The 21342-nt window shown below is 47.1% G+C and overlaps 1 protein-coding gene across 2 annotated transcripts; it reads right to left on the reverse strand.

The window, feature by feature from the left end:
- Positions 1–2279: 2279 nt before the first annotated feature.
- Positions 2280–20791, reverse strand: SUN5 (Sad1 and UNC84 domain containing 5). Of its 2 annotated transcripts, XM_061437266.1 has the most exons (13): positions 20589–20791; positions 18762–18820; positions 18499–18567; positions 17454–17520; positions 15251–15312; positions 13773–13822; positions 12484–12518; positions 11569–11677; positions 5816–5894; positions 4781–4896; positions 4105–4272; positions 3514–3600; positions 2280–2455 (listed from the first exon to the last, which is right to left on the reverse strand). In XM_061437266.1, exons 1-13 carry the CDS (start codon positions 20672–20674, stop codon positions 2324–2326), a joined length of 1119 nt encoding a protein of 372 aa, XP_061293250.1. In that variant the 5' UTR covers positions 20675–20791; the 3' UTR covers positions 2280–2323. The 2 variants fall into 2 exon arrangements, with proteins under 2 accessions (XP_061293250.1, XP_061293249.1); XM_061437265.1 differs by lacking the exons at positions 2280–2455; positions 3514–3600 and having other exon boundaries at positions 4228–4896.
- Between the last annotated feature and the right edge of the window lie 551 nt (positions 20792–21342).

Below are 21342 nucleotides of genomic sequence, written 5' to 3' on the forward strand. Positions count from 1 at the left end.
ACCTTGTCCCCAAGGACTGGGCCTCTTATCACCTGCCTGGGGCCAGAGGTTGACAGTGGTCATTTACCCATCATTCACCCAGCACCTACTGTGTGCTATACTCTGTGCTGAGAGCTCCGTGGGAGGTCCATGGCGTTTTTCCACGGATACTCACAGTAGACACTGGCTTTAGCACTTCTGTCAGCTCTTAAGTAAATACCAGAACAGGTGGGACTCAGCTATGGCAAAGATAACACACATAAACTATGAGTGACTGGTTAGGGAACAGAAACAAAAAGCAATTTACATCTGCCTTTCTAATAGTATACCGAGATGACCTGCTATCAGAATTTATAGAATTTCCTTACAATGTTTTCAAAGTATCCCAGAGTCTCTCCTTTACGGGATTTAAAATATCTTATAACTTTTTTCAATTTTCAAAATCATAGTAATATATATAATATAATATTAATATATAATATATTGATGATATAATATATGATAATATATTATATATATTATAATATATACAAATATATACATAATATATATATAAAATGTAAAGTTTATCATCTTAACCTTTTCAAAGTGTATAGTTCACTGGTATTAAATATATTCATAACATTGTTGCAACCATCACCAACATCCATCTTCATAGCTCTTTCCATGTAAAACTGAAGCTGTGTACCCATTTAACACCGACTCCCCATTCTCCCATACCTCAACTGGTGGCAACCCATCTACTTTCTGCCTCCATGCATTTGACAGAATAAGTATCTCATATAAGTAGAATCATAGCACATTTGTCTTTTTGTGACTGGCTTATTTCATTTAGCATCATGTTCTCAAGGTTCATCCATGTTGCGGCATATTGCAGAACTTTTTCCTTTCAAAGACTGAATAGTATTCCATTTTATGTATAGAACACATCTGGTTTATTTCATTTATTCTGTTGATGAAAACTTGTGTTGCTTCCTGCTGTTACGAATAATGCTGCTATGAATATGAGTGTACAAATACCTCTTTGAGACCCTGCTTTTAATTCTTTTTGGTAAATATCCAGAGTGGGATTGTTCAGTCAAATGGTGTTTCTATTTTAAATCTATTTTTTTTTTTGTAAAATGCCTTACTATTTTCCACAGTGGCTCTACATGAAGTCCCACTGACAGTACACAAGTTCCAATTTCTCTATATCCTCATCCACACTTTTTATTTTTTTTTTTATAATAGCCTAATGGGTGTGAAGTAGTAGATCTCATTATAGATTTTTTAAAAGTCTTTTTAAAAAGGTGTTTATTTTTGGCTGCATTGGGTCTTGGTTATGGCACACGGAATCTTCCCTTGTGGCGCTCAGGCTTCTCTCTAGTTGTGGCACACGGGCTCCAGAGCGTGTGGGCTCTGTATTTTGAGGAATGTGGGCTTAGTTGCCCTATGGTATGTGGGACCTTAGTTCCCTGACCAGGGATTGAACCCATGTCCCCTGCATGGCAGGTGGATCCTTAACCACGGGACCACAGAGCAAATCCCTCATTGTAGTTTTGATTTGCATTTTCCTAATGATGAGTGATGTTGAATAAGTTGTCAATGTACTTATTGACCATTCATATATCTTTTTCAGAGAAATGTCTGTTCAAATGCTTTGCCCATTTTTGAATTGAGTTTTTTTTTTTGTGGTTGAATTTTAGGAGTTCTCCATATATTCTGAATATTAATCTCTTATCAGATATATGATTTGCAAATACTCTCTCCCATCCTGTGGGTTGCCTTTTATACTTTGTTGATATTGTCTTTCAATGCACACAATGGACTAGAAATGTTCACACCTGGAAAAACAGAGGTCCAGAGAGGATGTGTGTTTTGTCTAAGGTTACACTGAATCATCTGTGTGATGTTGAAACACTCTGTGATGGTCACAGGAAGGATTTCTCATCTCCCACCTCATCTGATACAACAGCCATGATCCTGTCTCTATTGTAGATGGGGAAACTGAAAAGGCTGGGTCTTGCCCAGGGTCACACTCGGGTCAGTGGCAGAGTTTGACTTGAAACCAGAAGGTAAGTCACGTACGGGGGTCAGACAGCTTGGAGTTGAATCCTGGTGCTGCCATTTGCTAACTGTGACTTCTGGCAAGTCAGTTTTTTTGCCTGGAGACTTCATTGTCCCCATGTGTGAAATGGGGCCTCATGGGGCTGTTGTGAGGGTACCTGGGTACCCAGGATGGGATTGATAATTGCTACACTGAATTTCAGACATCAAGCCCTAGGCCACTCTCACTTTTGGGGGGCAAAAGACACTTGGAATTGGACATGAAGAATAAACTTTAATCTCTCTTGGGGTGGGGGCTCTAGTTAGGCTGCTCTCTGGGTAGAGTCACAGAGCCATGCACACGTACTCGGTACAGGCAGGTGAAGCGTGGGTTCCCCCAGTTGCTGGATATCTTCACCTTGACGGCCCCAAATGTCCTGGGAGGCTGGTTCTGAAGGAGAGCCACAGACAGGGGCCATCTCACTCATAGCCCCTGATCTGGCCTGTCCAGAGGAATATTTGGGAGTGGAAGGAAACCCTCCAATTCCTTAGCTGGGGAAACTGAGGCTCTGAGAGGGGAATGTCCCAAAACCACATGGCAGGTCACTCAGGGGCTGGGATGCAAGGGGCTGAGGCCGGAAGATAGCTCGACGGTGATGGGGAACACATCCCAGCCTTGGGGCCCTGGCACATGTGTGCTGTGGCACCCTGGGCAAACCATACCCTCTCTGGGCTTCAGTTTCCGGTCTATAAGAGGAAGAGGGGTAATGTCTGCTTCCCAGGGTTGCCGTGAGCACTGAAGTAAGATCTTGGGGCCAGATGGCTTACCAGCCCTGGGCATACAGTAGGTGGTATATAAATGCGGCCCCCTCCCCTTTCTCCCCATAACCCAGAGGGGATGGAGCCCAGTGGCCTGTGAGATCTCACTGGATGGTCTCAACCTCCCAGGAAATTACACCAGGGGAAACTGAGGCCCAGAGAGAAAGAGAATGGTCTGTGATCACATAGAAATTATGGTTGGGTCAGGATTTGGGCCAGGGTCAGTCGGATTTCCAAGCCTGAACATTTTCTCGAGTCTCAGGGCCATTCCAGCCTTCTGGTCATGCTTCTGTCTCCAACTCCCTCCCCTCCAGGCCTCAGCTTCCCCACCTGTAGTTGGACCAGGTGTTGATCATGTGGTTTCCCAGTATGGAGACATTAAGTTCAAAGCCACTGACCCTGGCCTGATGGCCCTACCAGCTCACCACCTGCTGTCCATGGGAGGAACCACAGCAGGAGGGCTCCTCAGTGGCTCAGGGAAATGGAGGTAGATGAGTCTCCTCAGGGTTCCACTCTAGGCCCTAGGCAGTGGCTCCATCACTCTGGCCTCAGTTTCCTCATCTGTCAAGTCAGTTAGTGACACCTGTGCACCACCTCGGGCTGCTGGGGCATGAAGTGGGGTCCCCTGTAAAGCCCTGTCCACAGTGTGTGTTCAGTAGGTGCCCAGCATGGGCAGGGTTTCTCAGGTACCTGGAGCTGGAACGTCTGAATGATATTTTCTGGCTGAAACTGAAATGCCCCCAGGAACACCTCCTCCTTGGGGGAGCCTTCCATGCCCTGGAGAATCAGAACCAAGAATAAAGCATCAGGTACAGGCAGGAACTCCAGGAGGTGCTGCCTTCTCCAGTCGAGACTTGCACACCTGTCAGGATGGGGAGCTGTCTACTTCTTTGGGCACTGTTCCATTGCAGCACAGGTAAAGGATAGGAAAAAGCATTGGACTGGAAGCCAGAAGGTTAAGGGTCCACTTCTAACACTGCCGTTGACTCTAGGGTTTGATGTATCCCTGCCCTTTCTCTGAACCTGTTTCCTTTTCAGTAAAATGGGGGCTCAATTATCTTTGAAGACTCAATTGGCTCTGAAAAACTTGGGTTGTGATAGAGTGCCGTTTACCCCCTAATCCCAGAAGGCTGTGATCTGACCCTGACCCTGACTATCCCCAGCCTTAACATCCAGCCCCTCTAGGCTTCGTAGATTGTATGGTTTATCACAGTGCTGTGAAAGCTGCCATTACGAGCTGTCCCCTCAGCTAAGCATTGCTGCCAGCTGGGGCGTGCTCACGTAGATGACGAAGTCCTTGGGGGCGGTGTCCAGGCTGCCTGACAGTGAGATGGTCTTCGGGATGTGCTGCAGGGTCAGGTTGGACAGGTAGACCTTCTGGGCCAGTCGGATGGTCACCTGGCCGCGGTCACCCGAGAAGGCCCAGCAGTTGCCAGGTGTCACATTGGGCTGGAAGCGGCAGATGTAGTGAATGTAGATGGTTAAAGAACAGATTCCTTATCCCAGCTTGGCTTCCCTAGACCTTCTCAGCCTTCCTGGACAAGCCCAGTCCTTCCTGTCTACAAAGCTCGGTTCGAGTACCACCAACTCCGTCCAGGAAGCCTCCCTGACAGCAGGCAGCAAGGATGACCCCTCCCCTCAGCCCAGCGCAGTCAGGGTTCCCTGAGATGCAAGACTTGAGGGTTGGGGGAGGGGTCTCTTCCAGTGCCAGAGCAGGCTGTCCCTGCCCCTGGGCCTGTCCCCTACTCCTGCATAGCACCCCAACTTCTCCCCAGACTACCACCCCCACCCCATCAACTGTGCCTTTTTTCTGCCTCGGTTCCTCCCTTTCTCTCGTTCCTACTCTGCCCCAGGCCCCCACCCTCTGCACTCTCACCCCAACCTCTGCCTTCAGCTCCTGCCCCCAGGCCCCTGGCCACACCCCTGCCACTCTCCCCCGTCCCGCCATTCCTCCTGCCTCGAGGATCACGTCCGGGGGCTGTGCATAGTTCCACAGCCGGATCCAGTTCCAGTAGGAGCAGGCCTTGTCGTGGTTGTACGTGGCTGACGTCTGCTCAAAGTCGATGGAGGCCCCTGTGTGGGAGGTGATGGCAGCGGAGGGGTTGGGGCGGGGGATGGGGGGAGGGGGAAGAGTCTCAGCTGAGCAGCCCTGGCATCTGCCTGGTGGAGGGAGTCTCACTAGGTGCCAGGGGAACACTTCAGAAGAGTCAGTGGTCCTCTCTGGACCTCAGCGTTGTCCTCTGGGATATGGGAGTAACAAAAGTAATAATAATAGTAGTAATGAGAGCATCCATTTCATGGAGTTGTTGTGAGGTTGAAAGGAGTTAATACAGTAAACTTTTTCCAGCAGTGCCTGGTGCAATGCAGGCGCTCACTCACTTATGTCAGCCTAGTTATTATAACCCAGTTAGTATCACCGGGGCCCTTATTATAGCCATTCTCAGACTCCAGGTCTGAGAGCTTAGACCGAAGCCCTCTGACACTGAGTCTCCTTGGGCCTAGGGATGCTGGGGTGAGCTGGTGCTGCCTACACCAGGCAGCCCGCCTGCCTGCCCACCTCACCCCCTCCCATGCAGCCCCTCACAGGGGCACCTTTCATATCAGTTCCTGTGGTTTGATACGAAAAACACTTCATCCTCCTTACCAGACCTCAACCCAGCATGCTCCTCCCTATCCCTCTATTGCAGCCACTGCTTAATTTTTCACAGGCGTGATTCCTAACTGTAATTAGGCCTGTGGCCAGTCTCCCCTGCACAGACAGGGACAACTCTGTGGACCCCTACATTTGGAGGGGGACGGGTGGATGATGGCCTCCCCTTCCCACCTCAGCCTCTGTGGGAGAAAATGGAAAACCGTAACAAGAGCACCAGCCAGGCGGGTGAGGTTAGCAGGATATGCCCCCGACCAGAGCTGAAATCTACCCTCTGAAGAGTTTCTCAGGAAACTTGGGCTGGGCTGGTTGGTGAGGCAAGGTAGGTGGGAAGTCACTCACCTATTGACTTCAGGGCAAAGTCCGGCTTCTCAATGTAATCTCCTTGGATCATCTTTATTATTTTCTGGGTCATTTTTTGCTGCGAAGGCAGAAAACCCAAGCTGTGCAGTGGTGTGTTCTTACAGATCACGGTCCACAGCTCTGTTCACACCAGGTGACGAGTGGCCTCAGGACACCTTTTCGTCCCTGCCTGCTGGCCACTGCCTGGTCCATGCACAGGGCTGTCACATGCTGTGCTGTGAGGAGGTCCAGAGCCGCCCCCGTCCCATCCATGGGGTTTCCTCGGTGTTTTCACACCCTCTGGGATGCACTGTCATACATGCAGGACCAGGAGTCTCAGTCAAGTCCAGGGCAGGGGGCCTGGAGTCAGACAGACCTTTCCTGCTAACAATCCCTAGGCTAGTTACTGCCCCCGTGCACCCCCCTGCCCCCGAATCTTGATTTTCTCACTTTATGAAGTGAACATGTTAGTCACTCAGTCCTGTCTGACTCTTTGTGCCCCCATATAGCCCGGCCAAACCCCTCTGTCCTTGGGCTTTTACAGGCAAGAATACTGGAGTGAGTTGCCATTCCCTCTTCCAGGGGATCTTCCCGACTCAGGGATCGAACCCCGGTCTCCTGCATTGCAGGCAGGTTCTTTACAGTGTGAGCCACCAGAGAAACTGGAACAATAATCACATCCACCCCCTACTCTTGTTAGGATTAGAGCTAAGACTCATAAAGCTGTGACTATATGTCAGGACTGTCTTCAGTATGTTCATACTTATCCCCTCTCAGCAACCCTAGGAGGTATGTACTATTATTGCCCCCATTTTAAAGAGGAGAATATTGAGGCACAAAAAGGTAACTTGTCCAAGGTCACATAGCTAGTGAGAGGCAGACCCGGAAACTCTGGTTCCAGAGTTCAGGTTCTTAACCTCTACATTGCCAGATAAAGATCGCAAAGCGTTGAGCACAGTTGGTGCTCAATAAATCACTGGCCACTATTTGATTAGATTTTTCACAAGAGTGTTGCTCAGTCACTAAGTTGCATCTAACTCTTTGTAACCACATGAACTGCAGCATGCCAGGCTCCTCTGTCCTTCACTATCTCCTGGAGTTTGCTCTAATTCTTGTCCATTGATTCGACGTTGCTACCTACTACCCCCATTCTCCTTTTGCCTTCAATCTTTCCCAGCATCAGGGTCTTTCCCATGAGTTGGTTCTTTGCATCAGGTGGCCAAAGTATTGGAGTTTCAGCTTCAGCATCAATCCTTCCAATGAATATTCAGGTTTGATTTCCTTTAGGATTGACTGGTTGGATCTCCTTGCAGTCTAAGGGACTCTCAAGAGTTCTCCAATACCACAATTCGAAAGCATCAATTCTCCGGAGCTTATCTTTCTTTATGGTCCAACTCTCATATTCGTACATGACTACTGTAAAAACCATAGCTTTGACTAGATGGACCTTTGTCAGCAAAGTGATGACTCTGCTTTTTAATATGTTGTCTTGGTTTGTCATGGCCTTTCCTGGTGGCTCAGAGGGTAAAGGATCTGCCTGCAATGCGGGAGATGGGTTTGATCCCTGGGTTGGAAACATTCCCTGGAGGAGGGCTTGGCAACCCACTCCAGTATTCTTGCCTGGAAAATCCCCATGGACAGAGGAGCCTGGCGGGCTATAGTTCATAGGACACGACTGAGTAACTAACACTTACACTTTCATTTTAGGTATGTCACAGCTTTCCTGCCAAGGAGCTAGTTGCAGTCACTGCTTGCAGTGATTTTGGAGCCCAAGAAAATAAAAGCTGTGCCTGCTTCCACTTTTTCCCCTTCTATTTCCCATAAGGTGATAGGACCAGATGCTGTGATCTTAGTTTTTTGAATGTTGAGTTTCAAGCCAGTTTTTTCACTCTTCTCTTTTCACCCTCTTCAAATTCTCTTTGGTTCGTCTTCACTTTCTGCCATTACAGTGGTATCATCTGCATTTCTGAGGCTGCTGATACTTCTGCTGGCAATCTTGATCCAGCTTGGGATTCATCTAGCCTCGCATTGCACATGATATATTCGGCATATAAGTTAAATAAGCAGGGTGACAATATACAGCCTTGTTATACTCCTTTCCCAATTTTTAACCAGTCAGTTGTTCCATGTCCAGTTCTAACTGTTGCTTCTTTATCTCTGTAGAGGTTTCTCAGGAAACAAGTAAGGTGGTCTGGTATTCCCATCTCTTTAGTAATTTTCCAGTTTCTGATCCACATAGTCAAAGGCTTTAGCACAGTCAATGAAGCGGAAATAGATATTTTTCTGGAATTCCCTTGCTTTCTCTATGACCTAATGAACGTTGGTAATTTGATCTTGGTTCCTGTGCCTTCACGGAGTTCAGTTCAGTTCAGTCACTCAGTCGTGTCTGGCTCTTTGTGACCCCATGGACTGCAGCACACCAGGCTTCCCTGTCCATCACCAACTCCCAGAGCTTACTCAAACTCATGTCCATCGAGTCAGTGATGCCATTCAACCATCTCATCCTCTGCCGTCCCCTTCTCCTCCCGCCTTCAATCTTTCCCAGCATCAGGGTCTTTTCCAACGAGTCAGTTCTTTGCATCAGGTGGCCAAAGTATTGGAGTTTCAACTTCAGCATCAGTCCCTCCAATGAATATTCAGGACTGATTTCCTTTAGGATTGACTGGTTGGATTTCCTTGTAGTCCAGGGGACTCTCAAGAGTCTTCTCCAGCATCACAATTTGAAAATATTGATTCTTTGGTGCTAAGCCTTCTTTATGGTCCAACTCTCACATCCATACATGAATCCTGGAAAAACCATAGCTTTAACTAGACGGACCTTTGTTGGCAAAGTAATGATTCTGCTTTTTAATATGCTGTCTAGGTTGGTCATAACCTTTCTTCCAAGGAACAAACGTCTTTTAATTTCATGGCTGTAGTCACAATTTGCAGTGATTTTGGAGCCCAAGAAAATAAAGTTTCACAGAGTAGCAGATTGTATTTTCTTAAAATGATTGCAGACAGGCCTCTCGTTCCTTGCTCCTCCTTCTGTGTGACTTTGACACCCTTCTCATGGACACATGGGACTTCAGTTCTCTCCCTATCCATCTGGGTGAGCCTGTGACTGATGGGAGTGATGCTATATGACCTGTGGGCTCAGTCCTAAAAGGTGAACCATCTGCTTCTGGGGGGACGTTCACTTTCTGAAGCCAGTTGCCGTGTTGTAAGGAAGGCCATGCCATACAAAGGGACCACCTATGGGCACTTTAGTCAACAGCCCTCAGTTCCCAGCTGACAGCCAGCATCAACCTCCACACAAGTGAATAAAGATTCCTCTAGATGATTCCAGACCCAGATATTGGGTCATCTCCAGCCTTCGTGCCTTCCCAGCTGAGGCCCCTGACGTCATGAAGCAGTGACAAACCATCTCCACTGCATCCTGTCTGAATTCTTGATTCACAGAATCTTTGGACATAATAAAATGGTTGTTCTGCACTACTAAGTTTTAGGATGGTAACTGGGTAACTAGCATAGTAGATAGAGTGTTGCTGCTGCTGCTGCTGCTAAGTCGCTTCAGTCGTGTCCGACTCTGTGGGACCCCATAGTTGGAAGCCCACCAGGCTCCCCGTCCTTGGGATTCTCCAGGCAAGAACACTGGAGTGGGTTGCCGTTTCCTTCTCCAATGCAGGAAAGTGAAAAGTGAAAGGGAAGTCGCTCAGTTGTGTCCGACTCCTAGCGACCCCATGGACTGCAGCCTACCAGGCTCCTCCATCCATGGGATTTTCCAGGCAAGAGTACTGGAGTGGGGTGCCATTGCCTTCTCCAGATAGAGTGTTACAGGGCAGTAATTATATTCTATTTGTTGATGTGGAAACAGACTCAGAGAGGTAAGAACTGAGCTCCTAAAGCTAAGAAAAGACTAAGAAAAGCTAAGAAAATTCTACATATAAGTGATATCATATGATATTTATCTTTCTTAAAGAACACGTTTCCACATTGAAAGGGTTTCCACATTGAAAGCCAAGTGTGGCTAACTCATAGGTACATTATTATGACATTTTAGATGTAAGGTAAGATGATGTAGGGCTTCTAGGTTAGATGTAGTAAGTTACCGAGAACCGATGGTCCCACTAAAAACAAGTAGAAAAAGCCAGATGGTTTGCTAAATCATGTTTTAATACCATCATTGAGCTATGAAAGAAACAGGACCAGATGGACTAAAATTCTAGACAGGGGACAACCAATCTGAAATATGCTGACATTCTTAATCTCGGCGGCATTTGATGATTCTGTGCATGGGTTGAGGATCTGGGGGCAGGGGCTGCTACTGACAAAAGAGAAAGCAGCGAAGTTGTTAGCATTTACATAGAGCAGGTAGAACGGAATTGGACACTTAAGGAGCCTTGGCCATGGCTTATTTCCCTCATTAGATGTTAACTGGAATCCAAGACTATGTAAGAAGCTAAAGAGCTGCTTTAAAAGCTTCTGAAAAGCAGAATAAAATCTCCCAGTCTCACAGCGCTTAATAAGCAAAGTCCCTCCGAGGAAGGAGACGCCAAAACAAAGCAAGCAAGAGATTAAAGACTCGGCACAGTGATTCTCCTTATTATTTGTCAGAATCACTGAAGGACTTGTTGAAACACAGAAAAGTTGGTTCCCATCCTTAGAGTATGTGATTCAGTAGGTCTGGGTGGGGTCCGTTAATTTGAATTTCTCACATTTTTCCAGGTAATGCTGATGCTGCTGAAATGGAGGCCACACTTTGAGAACTGCTGTCCTAGAGGAAATGCTGAGTCAGTACTGAGTAGCTACATCTGCTCTTCACTCCAGGGCACTAAACCAATTACAATCACAATGAGAGACTGAGAATCCAAGCTTGCCCCTGGCAGAGAAGACTGCCAATGGGGTCAGAGATTTTGTACCCAAAATTGGAAATTCAAAGTCCAGAAATAAATCCATATGTCCACAGTCAATTAATCTTTGACAAAGGAGGCAAGGATATACAATAGAGAAAAGAGGTCTCTTCAGCAAGTGATTTTGGAAAAGCTGGAAGCCTCATTAAATCAATGAAATTAGAACACACTTTCACACCACACAAAAATAAAGTCAAGATGGTTTAGACTTAAATCTAAGACATGACACCATAAAACTCTTAGGAGAGAACATAGGCAAAACATTCTTTGACATAAATCATACCAATCATTTCCTTAGATCAGTCTCCCAAGGCAATAGAATTAAAAGCGAAAAAAAAAATCCCATGGACAGAGGAGCCTGCTGGGCTGCAGTCCATGGGGTCGCTAAGAATCGGACACGACTGAGCGACTTCACTTTCACTTTTCACTTTCCTGCATTGGAGAAGGAAATGGCAACCCACTCCAGTGTTCTTGCCTGGAGAATCCCGGGGACGGGGGAGCCTGGTGGGCTGCCATCTATGGGGTCGCACAGAGTCGGACACGACTGAAGTGACTTAGCAGCAGTAGCAGCATCAAAGCAACAGCTTAGACTAGAACACAAGAGTGGAATTCTTTCAAAATCCTCAGGGGAAATTTTTCCTATCTATAATTCTATACCCAACCTAACTATCAACAAGTGCAAGGGTAGAATAAAGATGTTTTCAAACATACATGTTCTAAAAAAAACTTAATACATACCTCTTATTTTATTCTTTCCCAGGAAGTTATTTGGGCATATGTTCCACTAAAACTTGGAATATGAGAAGCTGGACATCAAACAGAGAGGTCAGGTGTTTCGGGGCAGAATGGCTAGCAACTCACCTCATCGGACATGGCTTCCATCTCTTGGAGCTTGGCAATGAGCTGGTTCAAGTGGCCTCGGAGGTCCTGGATTTCCCCAGTATGATGCCGCACCTTCTCTTGGTACATCCTTATGGGGAAGGAATGAGAACAGAGAGCAACTGATTTGTGATGCTGCTACTATCACAGTCAGCTTCTACCTCTGCCAGTCAGCACACAGAGAGCTAGCTTCTCATCTTCCCACTCTCATGGGCCCATCCCTGGACCTGCCCCCCAAATTCCTATCTCCAAGAATTTAGAGCAGTGAGCATTACTCATGCCCTTACTTCTGCTTGGACTGTCTGACTATCCCTAAACCCAACTCATTCCTTCTGAATATTGGAGTATTTTTTTTCATTTAAGGATGCTGCCATGGGTGTATCTTGGTTAAAATTTCTTCTCAGCTACCATTTGCTGGGGCTTTCCCAAGTGGCTCAGTGGTAAAGAATCCAGCTGCCAAGCAGGAGACACGAGTTCTTTCCCTGGATGGGGAAGATCCCCTGGAGAAGGAAATGGCAACTCACTCCAGTGTTCTTGCTTGGGAAATCCAATGGACAGGGCAGGTTATAGTCCATGAGGTTACAAAGAGCTGGACAGGACTTATGACTAAACAACAGTAACAACCAAAACCATCTGCTGAACACTAACTATGGGTCAGGAACTATTCATGACATTTTCTTTAATATCCATGATTACCAAGAACAAGCTGGGTGTTATGCTTTATTTCATAAAGGAGAAGAAGTGAAGTGACTTGTATAAGTTTAGCCAGGTAGGAGGTATGGGAGCTGGGATTTAAGCCCAAATTGTTCTGGCAGACCCCATATTCTTAGCCAGTAGATCTTGGCTATAGCTCTGGTTTTTAGGTAACATTAGGACTATTTAGCAGATTCTTCTTACCTCAAGCTCTGCAGTGGACTATCTATGCTGTCTTCCTGGTGGGATATTGAGGAAAGCAAGGGATCTCCTTCAGATGGCCTAATCTGGGCCCAGTAGAATTTCATCAATCCATCCTCCCACAGTCATAAATCCAGCCATTCATCCACTTTCCTATTTTTTCCCACCTGCCATCCATTCAAAATCCAATTTACCCTCCTTTTTGCTCATTCATCTGCATACACTTCCATCAAACCTCCCACCCATCTACCATCCTATTCATCCCCCTTTCCCATCAGTCTGCTCCTTCATTTATCCAATCTTTCTTATCCATCCACCTTACCTTATCCATCGACCCTTTCATCAGTCCATGCATGCATGCATCCATCTACCCTCCTGTCTATCCACTGTCCCACTCAGCTATCCATTCATCTATCTATCCATCCATCCATTTACTCACCCTTATCCCATCTGCCCTCCCATCCATCCACTCTCTCATCTGTACCTTCTTCCATTCATTCATCCATCTATCCCACTATCCATTTCCCACATCCTTACATCCATCACTTCCATCCCGCCTCCAATCACACCCCATCTGGCCATCTAAATGTCCAGAATTGATCATGTTCACCTTGTACCAGGTGTTGAGGTGGACATTGCTGGAGTGAATCAGATCTGACTCTGTCTTCAAGGACTCTCAATACAGTTGGGAAAGCAATTATGATTACAGAAAATTGTGGAAGAGTAGAGGGGAATGTGACCACCTCTGCTTAGGTATTTCTGGAGGAGAGGGAAGCATATGACAGAGTTCATTCATAAGGGGAGAAGAAGAGAGGGAAGGACAGGTTCATCAGATCTCTTCTATCAAGGCCTTCTGACTCTGCTGTCCTCAGACAGGGAGCTCTGGCCACTGATTTCTCCTCCTTCTTCTCCAGGAACCACAAAGTAAAGGTCTCATCTCATTTGAGCAAAAGAACTAACTGCCTTGAGTAGAGAGAGAAATGTGTTCTTTGGCCACACCATCCCATTGTAGGTGGGGGCCTTGATAAAGGAAAGATGGGTCACCTCTGGGAAACAGTGACAGGAGAGGATCCTGGAGGAGGAACTATGCATCTGGTCCTTGAAAGTCACATTTTGACGGGAGAGATGGTTCCAGGAGGGGAACAAGACAAAGGCAGAGATTTGTATCTGGAATGAGTCAGCAACTGAGTAGGGTCCAGAAGTGGTAAGAGGGGAAGGAACTTATGAAGGTGACATTGACCGGTTAGGGTGAGGCCAGTCAGGGGTGGGGCCTGAAGAGAGTACGCACTTACCTGCCAGATGTCCATTTTGGACGGTAAGTGCACAGAAAACATCCAAAATCCTGTGGGAGTCGGGGAACAAGAATGAGCATTTAGGATGAAAGCTTAAGAGCTTACATCTTAGGCTTTGGAGTTAAGACTTCTAGATTTAAATCTAAGCCTTGCCACTTCCTAGCACTGTGCAGTTTTGGGAGAAGTTACTTAATCCCTCTATGCATTAGTTTACTCCTCTGTAAAATGGGAATAACAGTAAAATCCACTTTATGATCCAATGATATCATATATGCATATCAGCTCACATAAACCAAGTAATCTATGTTTCCTCTTCCTCTCCAGTCTTAATCCTACTGGGGATAATTGGCAAAAAGAAGGAAAAGGGGTGGTCCCCCTTGCATTTTATGATTTCTGTGCTGTCTGAAATCTCATTATTCAGGTCATTATTATATACCTTTAAAATATATTTGTTGTTTTTAAATAGAACAGAATAGAACTTCAAAGAAAAGAATGGAACTTCCTCAATCTGATAAAAGTTGTTTATGAGCCACAGCTAACATCATGCTTAATGGTGAAATACTGGAGGTTTTCTTCCTAAGATCAGGAGTAAGACAAGGTGTCTGCTCTTAAAATTTCTTTTCTTTTTTTTTTTTTGATCCTATGAAGCTTGCAGGATCTTAGTTTCCCTGACCAGGGATTGAACCCAGGCCCTGGCAGCAAAAGCACCGAGTCCTAACCACTGGACCACCAAAGAATTCCCTGCTCTTGCTGTTTCTATTTAACATTATTTTGGGATTTGAGCCAGGTCAATTAGTTAAGAAAAAGAAATAAAAGGCAGATGACATGATGTTGCATATAGAAATCTTAAAGTATTCAAGACTGGGTGTCTTGCCCAGTGTTAGCAGTAACACATGAGTTCAGCAAGGTTGCAGGATACAAGATCAGTACACAAAAGTCAGTTGTACAATTGACCTTTGGCATTATTTTAAAAAGTCTTATCTGTTGGATTATGTTGTCCAGGAATTTCTAATTTCTTAGCAAATTCTCTTCCTTCTCTTTCCCTCAACCCCCACCTGGTGGTGTATTTAAGTAGAAGGAGGAGATTTCTTTGTTTGAGAAAGCAAAGCTGTAATGTGAGAGGTGGTGGTGTTGGCTGGAAGGAAGCCACAAAAACTGAGAGAGAAAGAGAGAGGGAGAAAGAGGGAGGGAGGGAGAGGGAAAAGAAGAAGAGGAAGAATAAGAATATTATATAATACAGTTTGGGGAGAACCTTACAGTTTTCAAAGTTTTTCTTAGCTTTCAAACATTTTCCTTGGACATCATTTTATCCTCACAGCAACACTCATTAGGCAGATGAGGATACTGGGGTTCCCAGAGGGACAGTGTCGGGCACAGTGTCACATAGCTGGTGCCACAGCTCTTTCCCTCCCCAGGATGGGCACGAGCCCAGGGTTAGGTACCTCCACCTGGAATGGGACAGGGCCCTGGACACGTACCAAAAGCACAGAGGATCAGAACGCCTGCTTTTTCTATCAGCTTGTGGATGAACAGCTTGTATCTGCAAGACAGAGAAGTGATGGTCAAGGTGAGGCAGGGCTTTGCACAGGCTGGACAGTCTCAGCCTGGCCCTTGCCCTGAACGCACCCCGAGAAGCACATTCCTATCTGGGCCATGACACTCTCTCCAAGATGCTGGCCATGTTCTGTGGCTCCACAGCATCTCTGAGGAAAGAAAGCCCTTAGCCCAGTATCTCTGGCCATCAGAGATCAACTCATAGTGTTCACCCACATCCTCCTCACTCTCTCCCTCCATTTACGTACTGTTTGCCCCTTTCCAGCTTCTCCCCCAGTAAATGCATCCTTCAGGGCTTAGTTTAAATGTGCCCTCTGCCTACAAGCTCCAGGCTCAACACCCCCAGCTTTGTTGCTGTTGTTACAGTCGCTAAGTTGTGTCTAACTCTTTGCGACCCCATGACCTGCAGCATGCCAGGCTTCTCTGCCCTTCACTACCTCCTTGAGTTTGCTCAACTCATGTCCATCGAGTCGGTGATGCCATCCAACCATCTCATCCTCTGTCACCCCCTTCTCCTCCTGCCTTCAATCTTTCCCAGCATCAGGGTCTTTTCCAAGGAGTCAGCACTTCGCATCAGGTGGCCAAAGTATTGGAGTTTCAGCTTCAGCATCAGTCCTTCCAATGAATATTCAGGGATGATTTCCTTGCTGTCCAAGGAACTCTCAAGAGTCTTCTCTAGCACCACAGTCTGAAAGCATCAATTCTTTGATGCGCAGGCTTTTTCACGGTCCAACTCTCACATCCATTCATGACTTTGACTAGATGGACCTTTGTTGGCAAAGTGACATCTCTGCTTTTTTAGTATACTGTCGAGGTTTGCCATAGCTATTCTTACAAGGAACAAGGGCCTTTTAATTTCATGGCTGCAGTCACCATCGGCACTGATTTTGGAGACCAAGAAAATGAATTCTCTCACTGTTTCCACTGTTTCCCCATCTATTTGCCATGAAGTGATAGGACCAGATGCCATGATCTTCGTTTTTGAATGTTGAGTTTGAAAGCCAGCTTTTTCACTCCCTTCTTTCACCTTCATTAAGAGGCTCTTTAGTTCCTCTTCACTTTCTGCCATTAAAGTGGTATCATCTGCACATCTGAAACTGTTGCTATTTCTCCCAGCAATCTTGATTTCAGCTTGTGATTCATCCAGCCTGGCATTTCGCATGATGTATTCTGCATGGAAGTTAAATAAGCAGGAATACAGCCTTGATGTATTCCTTTCCCAATTTTGAACCTGTCTGTTGTTCCATGTCCAGTTCTAACTGTTGCTTTTTGTCCTCCATACAGGTTTCTCAGGAGCAGGGAATGTGGTCTGGTATTCCTATCTCATTAAGAATATTCCACAATTTGGTGTCTGCTTCTCCACACATGGGAGCTCATGTGTGGTGGAGCCAAGGCTGGGCCCAGAGAAGACATTATAGAGATGTTTCAGACTTCCCTGGAGGTCCAGTGCGAGGGACACAGGTTTGATCCCTAGTCCAGGAAGATTCCGCATGCCGCGGGGCAACTAAGCCCTTGCACCACAGCTACTGAAAGCCGTGAGCCCTAAAACCCAAGTTCTGCAACAAAATAAGCCAGTGCAACGAGAAGCTCATGAACCCCAACTAGAGAGTAGCCCACCCTCGCCACAATTAGAGAAAGCCCACACACAGAGCAAAGACACAGCATGGCCAGAAATAAGAAATGCTTAGAATGTAAGCTTTAAATGCACAAATGAGGTGGAAACTCTGCAGGAATTCAGAGGCATTTTGCATGGGCAGAAAATGAAAAGGGAAAGAATGGAGCAGACATTTCAGGCAGGAAGAACAGCCTGTGCAAACCTATGCAGGTGGAAAGAGGTATAGTGGGTCCAGGGAGTGAGAATCCTAGCCATGCTGGCCCAATGGATCTATTGCAGAAAGCAGAAAAAGGGGAGCTGGGAAAGGAAGGGTAAGGCAAGATTTCAGAGGGCTATAGGCTGAGGTGCTGGACTGACGGGGAGCCACAGTGGGTTCTGGGGTGAGGGGTCTGATATAAACCAGATTTGATATAGATTATCTGAGGAGAGGTCTAAGCCAGTGATGGAGTTGCCATGGTCACCAGCACACAGTTCCAGTCCCCATAACCCTCCCGCTTCCTGCCCCAGCTCACCTGCAAGTGTTGAACAGAACCCGGTGAGCCCGAGTCCTTAGGAAGCAGGCCAGGCAGGTGATCCAGGCTGTGGAGGAGACAGGAGAGCAGTGAGCAGCTGTATCCTCCTTCTTATCCTATGACAATTCACAGGGAGAGACCCTGTTGCTGGGAGACCCTCTCAATTTGCTAGTTGAGCCCAGGACAGTTCTTTGAGCTACTTATAGGTAAGCATCAGCTTGGACTGAGTACTAGAACTACAAAACCACTAGTGACTGGCAGGTACTAAATACTTAAAAGTGACTCAGGAGCAAGAAAAGTTTGAGATGTCCCTGCCAATGTCTATTCCCAGACACTGAAAGCTTCTCAGTAGAAGAGTGCTTGTCTGGTTCATTCCTGAGTGCCTACTATTGCAGTGAATGAAGCTAGGCAAAAAACACGGGCTCAGAATGGGTGCGTAGGTGGGAGGAGGCATGGATACATGGAAGAATGGTTAAGAGAATGGCTTGGAAAAGAGGTGATTAGAAAGATGGATGAGAGGATGGGAGAATGAGAGGGGGAATGGAAGGGTGCATGGGTTGATGACTGAATGGATATGAATGGTAACAAAAGTATGGGTGTATTGATGGATGACTCAGTGAAGGGCTTGGATGGATGGATGAACTAATAGGGTGTATGGATATTCCAACAGATGGATAACAGACAGATGGTTGGATAAATGACTGAGTGGATGAATAGTGGAGGTGTGGCAGGAGGAACACAGAAGACTGATCTTTAGGGTGTGGTCAGAACCATGTCCTCAAAGTGAGGGTGAGTTGCATGGAACCATTCGCATGAGTTCAGGGGCCAGGCCGGTGGCAGAGTGGGGGAGGGCTGGCAGTTAGCTGCTCCTCCAAGCAGATCTCCCTCCCGGTCCCTCTTGCCAACCCTCATTCCTCGCTGGAATGACACCCCTGACGCCTCTGAAGGGAAGACCTCCAGAGCTCCACCTGCAGCCCAGCTTGAGGCTGGGCCCTCTTCCCAGGCCCACGCTGATGGCCAAGGCGGCTCTTCAGTGTATACGTACACACACATTCCAGCATGCACTGGGTCAGGCCTGGGGCATTGATGCGGACAGGCAACAGGAAGGCATCACCTGCAGAAAGCACAGGGCTGTCATGTCACTGCCAGCCTCTGGGACAAGGTGCTTGCAGACACTGCAGGAGCATCCCTACCCCCTGCCCCCTGCCCCTTGCTGGGGGACCCTGGGTTGCCCACTTGACATCTCTGAGCTTCAGCCGCTCACTGCCCACAAAGACCCCAGGGCTCCCCTCTGCCCTCCCTTCTCACTTGCGTTTGACAAAGGCGCCTCTGTCATCCTGCAGATGTTCCGGCCTCGTTGGATGATCCTGGCAACGACAGGATTCACAATTGTATTTTACAGTTCACAAGGAGCATGGCGTCCCCATGTTCCAGATGGAGAAACTGAACTGCTGAAAAGTTTGCTCAAGACCACAAGGCTGAGAATCAGGGATAGACTGAGGTGTGGCTGACCCTCAGTGCACGCCTCTTCAGAGGAAAGGACTCAGTTTGCTGTGGCAGTCACGGTTGGTTGTCATCCAAAAGCCACTCCTTCCTCTTACTGGCAGAAGACTGATTTTGGTCCCTTGTCCCTTTCTCCCCCGAGTGATTTAGATGGATCTGGTTGGTTTCTGACTGTTTCTGTCTCTGTCCCCTTGCTGTTGGTTCAAGGATGGGAAAGTCTGCAGGGGTGAGCTGTAGGGTAGATAAAGGGGTCTGGGACTTGGGGAGAAGATATTCTCATTGCTAAACTGAGACCCACAAGAGGCAACACCCTCCTCTCTGTTCGCATATGGCCATGCTTCTGTGCTACACCAGGGATGGTGGTAGCCACCTTGTGACCGTGAGATGAGGCCAAAAGGTAGAGCAAAAAAGATGGCAGGAACCTGGGGAGTGGCTGGCACTGCAGAACCTCAGAGTTAACATTCTCTGGAGCCATCCATATCTTGGGATCTTTTGGCATGTAAGATAAATTTTCTTTAATTAAAAAATTTTTTTAAATTGAAGTATAGTTGTACAATATTTTATGTTACAGGTATATGATATAGTGATTAATAACTTTAAATGTTATATTCCATTTATAGTTATTATAAAATATTAGCTATATTCCCTGCCATGTACATTTTTCTTTATTTCTAAGGTATGGTCTCTAATAGCCCATTTGGTAAAGAACCTGACTGGAATGCAGGAGACCCTGGTTTGATCCCTGGGTCAGGAAGATCCGCTAGAGAAGGGATAGGCTACCCGCTCCAGTATTCTTGGGCTTCCCTTGTGGCTCAGCTGGTAAAGAATTCTCCTGTAATGTGGGAGACCTGGGCTCGACCCCGGGGTTGGGAAGATCGCCTGGAGAAGGGAAAGGCTACCTACTCCAGTATTCTGGCCTGGAGAACACCATGGACTACAGTCCACGGGGTCACAAAGAGTCAGACATGACTAAGTGACTTTCACGTCATGTCCATGTCAATGGTTTCTAAACTTTTATACTCCCAACATTTTATATATGTGTGTATATATATGTATATATATTTCTCCATGTGGACGAATATATTATTTACCCTATCAAATGTATAGGCTTTATTCACACCTTCCTGAGGAATATAAATTAAAAGAGGATGAGCTAAAGAAAATACATACTGAAGTTATAATAGCATTCTCCTTACTCCGTATGGTTATTCTGTATGCCCTCCTCTAGGGATAGACAGCTGTTCTGGGGCCCAGAGTTAGGCACTGTTTTGAGTTGGAACTGCTACCACCCGCAAGCAGAGGCCTCCTACAGATAAACACGGCAGAGAGGCGTGCTTTCTCGTTTACGATCTGTCTCCCTCACGTGAGCTCCACGGGGGCAGGGAGCACGGCCATCTGGTGCAACACCACCGTCCCAGCACTCTGCCCAGTGCTGGCACACAGCAGGTGCTCAATAAACACGGGCTCAATGGACGACCGCTCCTCCGCTCCCTGGCTGAAAGCCACTGTCGTCTCTCTGACTTCAGGTGCTGCGTCTGTAGGCGCAGCTGCTAACGCCAGCTGGCTTCCAAGAAAGGGCTGAGGGGCGGTGTTTCGTAAGGGCTGTGCAGAGGGAGGGGCTGCCGTTCTCACCTCCTGGGCCTGACCTCCCTGGAGACGTGGGCCACATTTTCGGGTTGGTCACACGAGTCCTCGGGGCTCCTTGAGGACCGGGGCATCGATGTCCTTCTCTAGGACAGGGGATTGACGGTGGGGATCTCTGGGAGTCTGTGAGGAGGAAGTGGCTGATGCTGCTGCTCCCACCTAGTGTGCCCTGAAAGGTGCCGTGTGGAAGCTTTCCTGGGTCAAGTGGAACTGTTGGCACTGTGACCTCACAGAGCAGGTGCAGGTGGTCTTCCCAGTCTCCAGTTTGGCTCTGGAACTTCCCCCTCAGAGGAACTCATTCTGTCCAACTTTCCACTTTTAAGATGGCCTTGAAGGGCCATGCCAGGCACTCAGGGGCTGGACAGGGGCAAGACTTGGGGCTCCAAGATCCAGGCCATGCTTTTTCTTGCTCTCAGACCCTTTCTGCCCCAGGCTTCCTTACCTTCTTAGGCTATATACAGATTTATTCTGTAATGCCAAGCTTCTCACTGGTGGATGTTTGACATAATACAAAACAATGTTTGTGTGTTGTTGTCTTAGTAAAGTTCTACATTTTACCTGTGAAAAATAAAAGCATGCAGAGTGGGAATGTCTGGTTATGGTTTTTCTACTTGGATTGTGGAACTAAAATGAATTCACTTTTGCCCCCTGGTGGCAGTTGGCTTCCCTGGTGGCCTAGACGGTAAAGCGTCTGCCTGCAACGCACGAGACCTGGGTTCGATCCCTGGGTCGGGAAGATGCC

This window comes from Bos javanicus, chromosome 13 (assembly GCF_032452875.1).
Source record: "Bos javanicus breed banteng chromosome 13, ARS-OSU_banteng_1.0, whole genome shotgun sequence".
Taxonomy (NCBI): domain Eukaryota; kingdom Metazoa; phylum Chordata; class Mammalia; order Artiodactyla; family Bovidae; genus Bos; species Bos javanicus.

Excerpts from the sequence above, each read along its gene's own strand:
- SUN5 (XM_061437265.1), bottom strand. The coding sequence starts at position 20,674 with ATGCCCCGGTCCTCAAGGAGCCCCGAGGACTCGTGTGACCAACCCGAA. Across the intron at positions 15,313-17,453 it reads GTTCTGTTCAACACTTGCAG|ATACAAGCTGTTCATCCACA; the intron begins GTGAGCTGGGGC and ends TCTGTCTTGCAG. Across the intron at positions 13,823-15,250 it reads TCTGATCCTCTGTGCTTTTG|GATTTTGGATGTTTTCTGTG; the intron begins GTACGTGTCCAG and ends CGACTCCCACAG.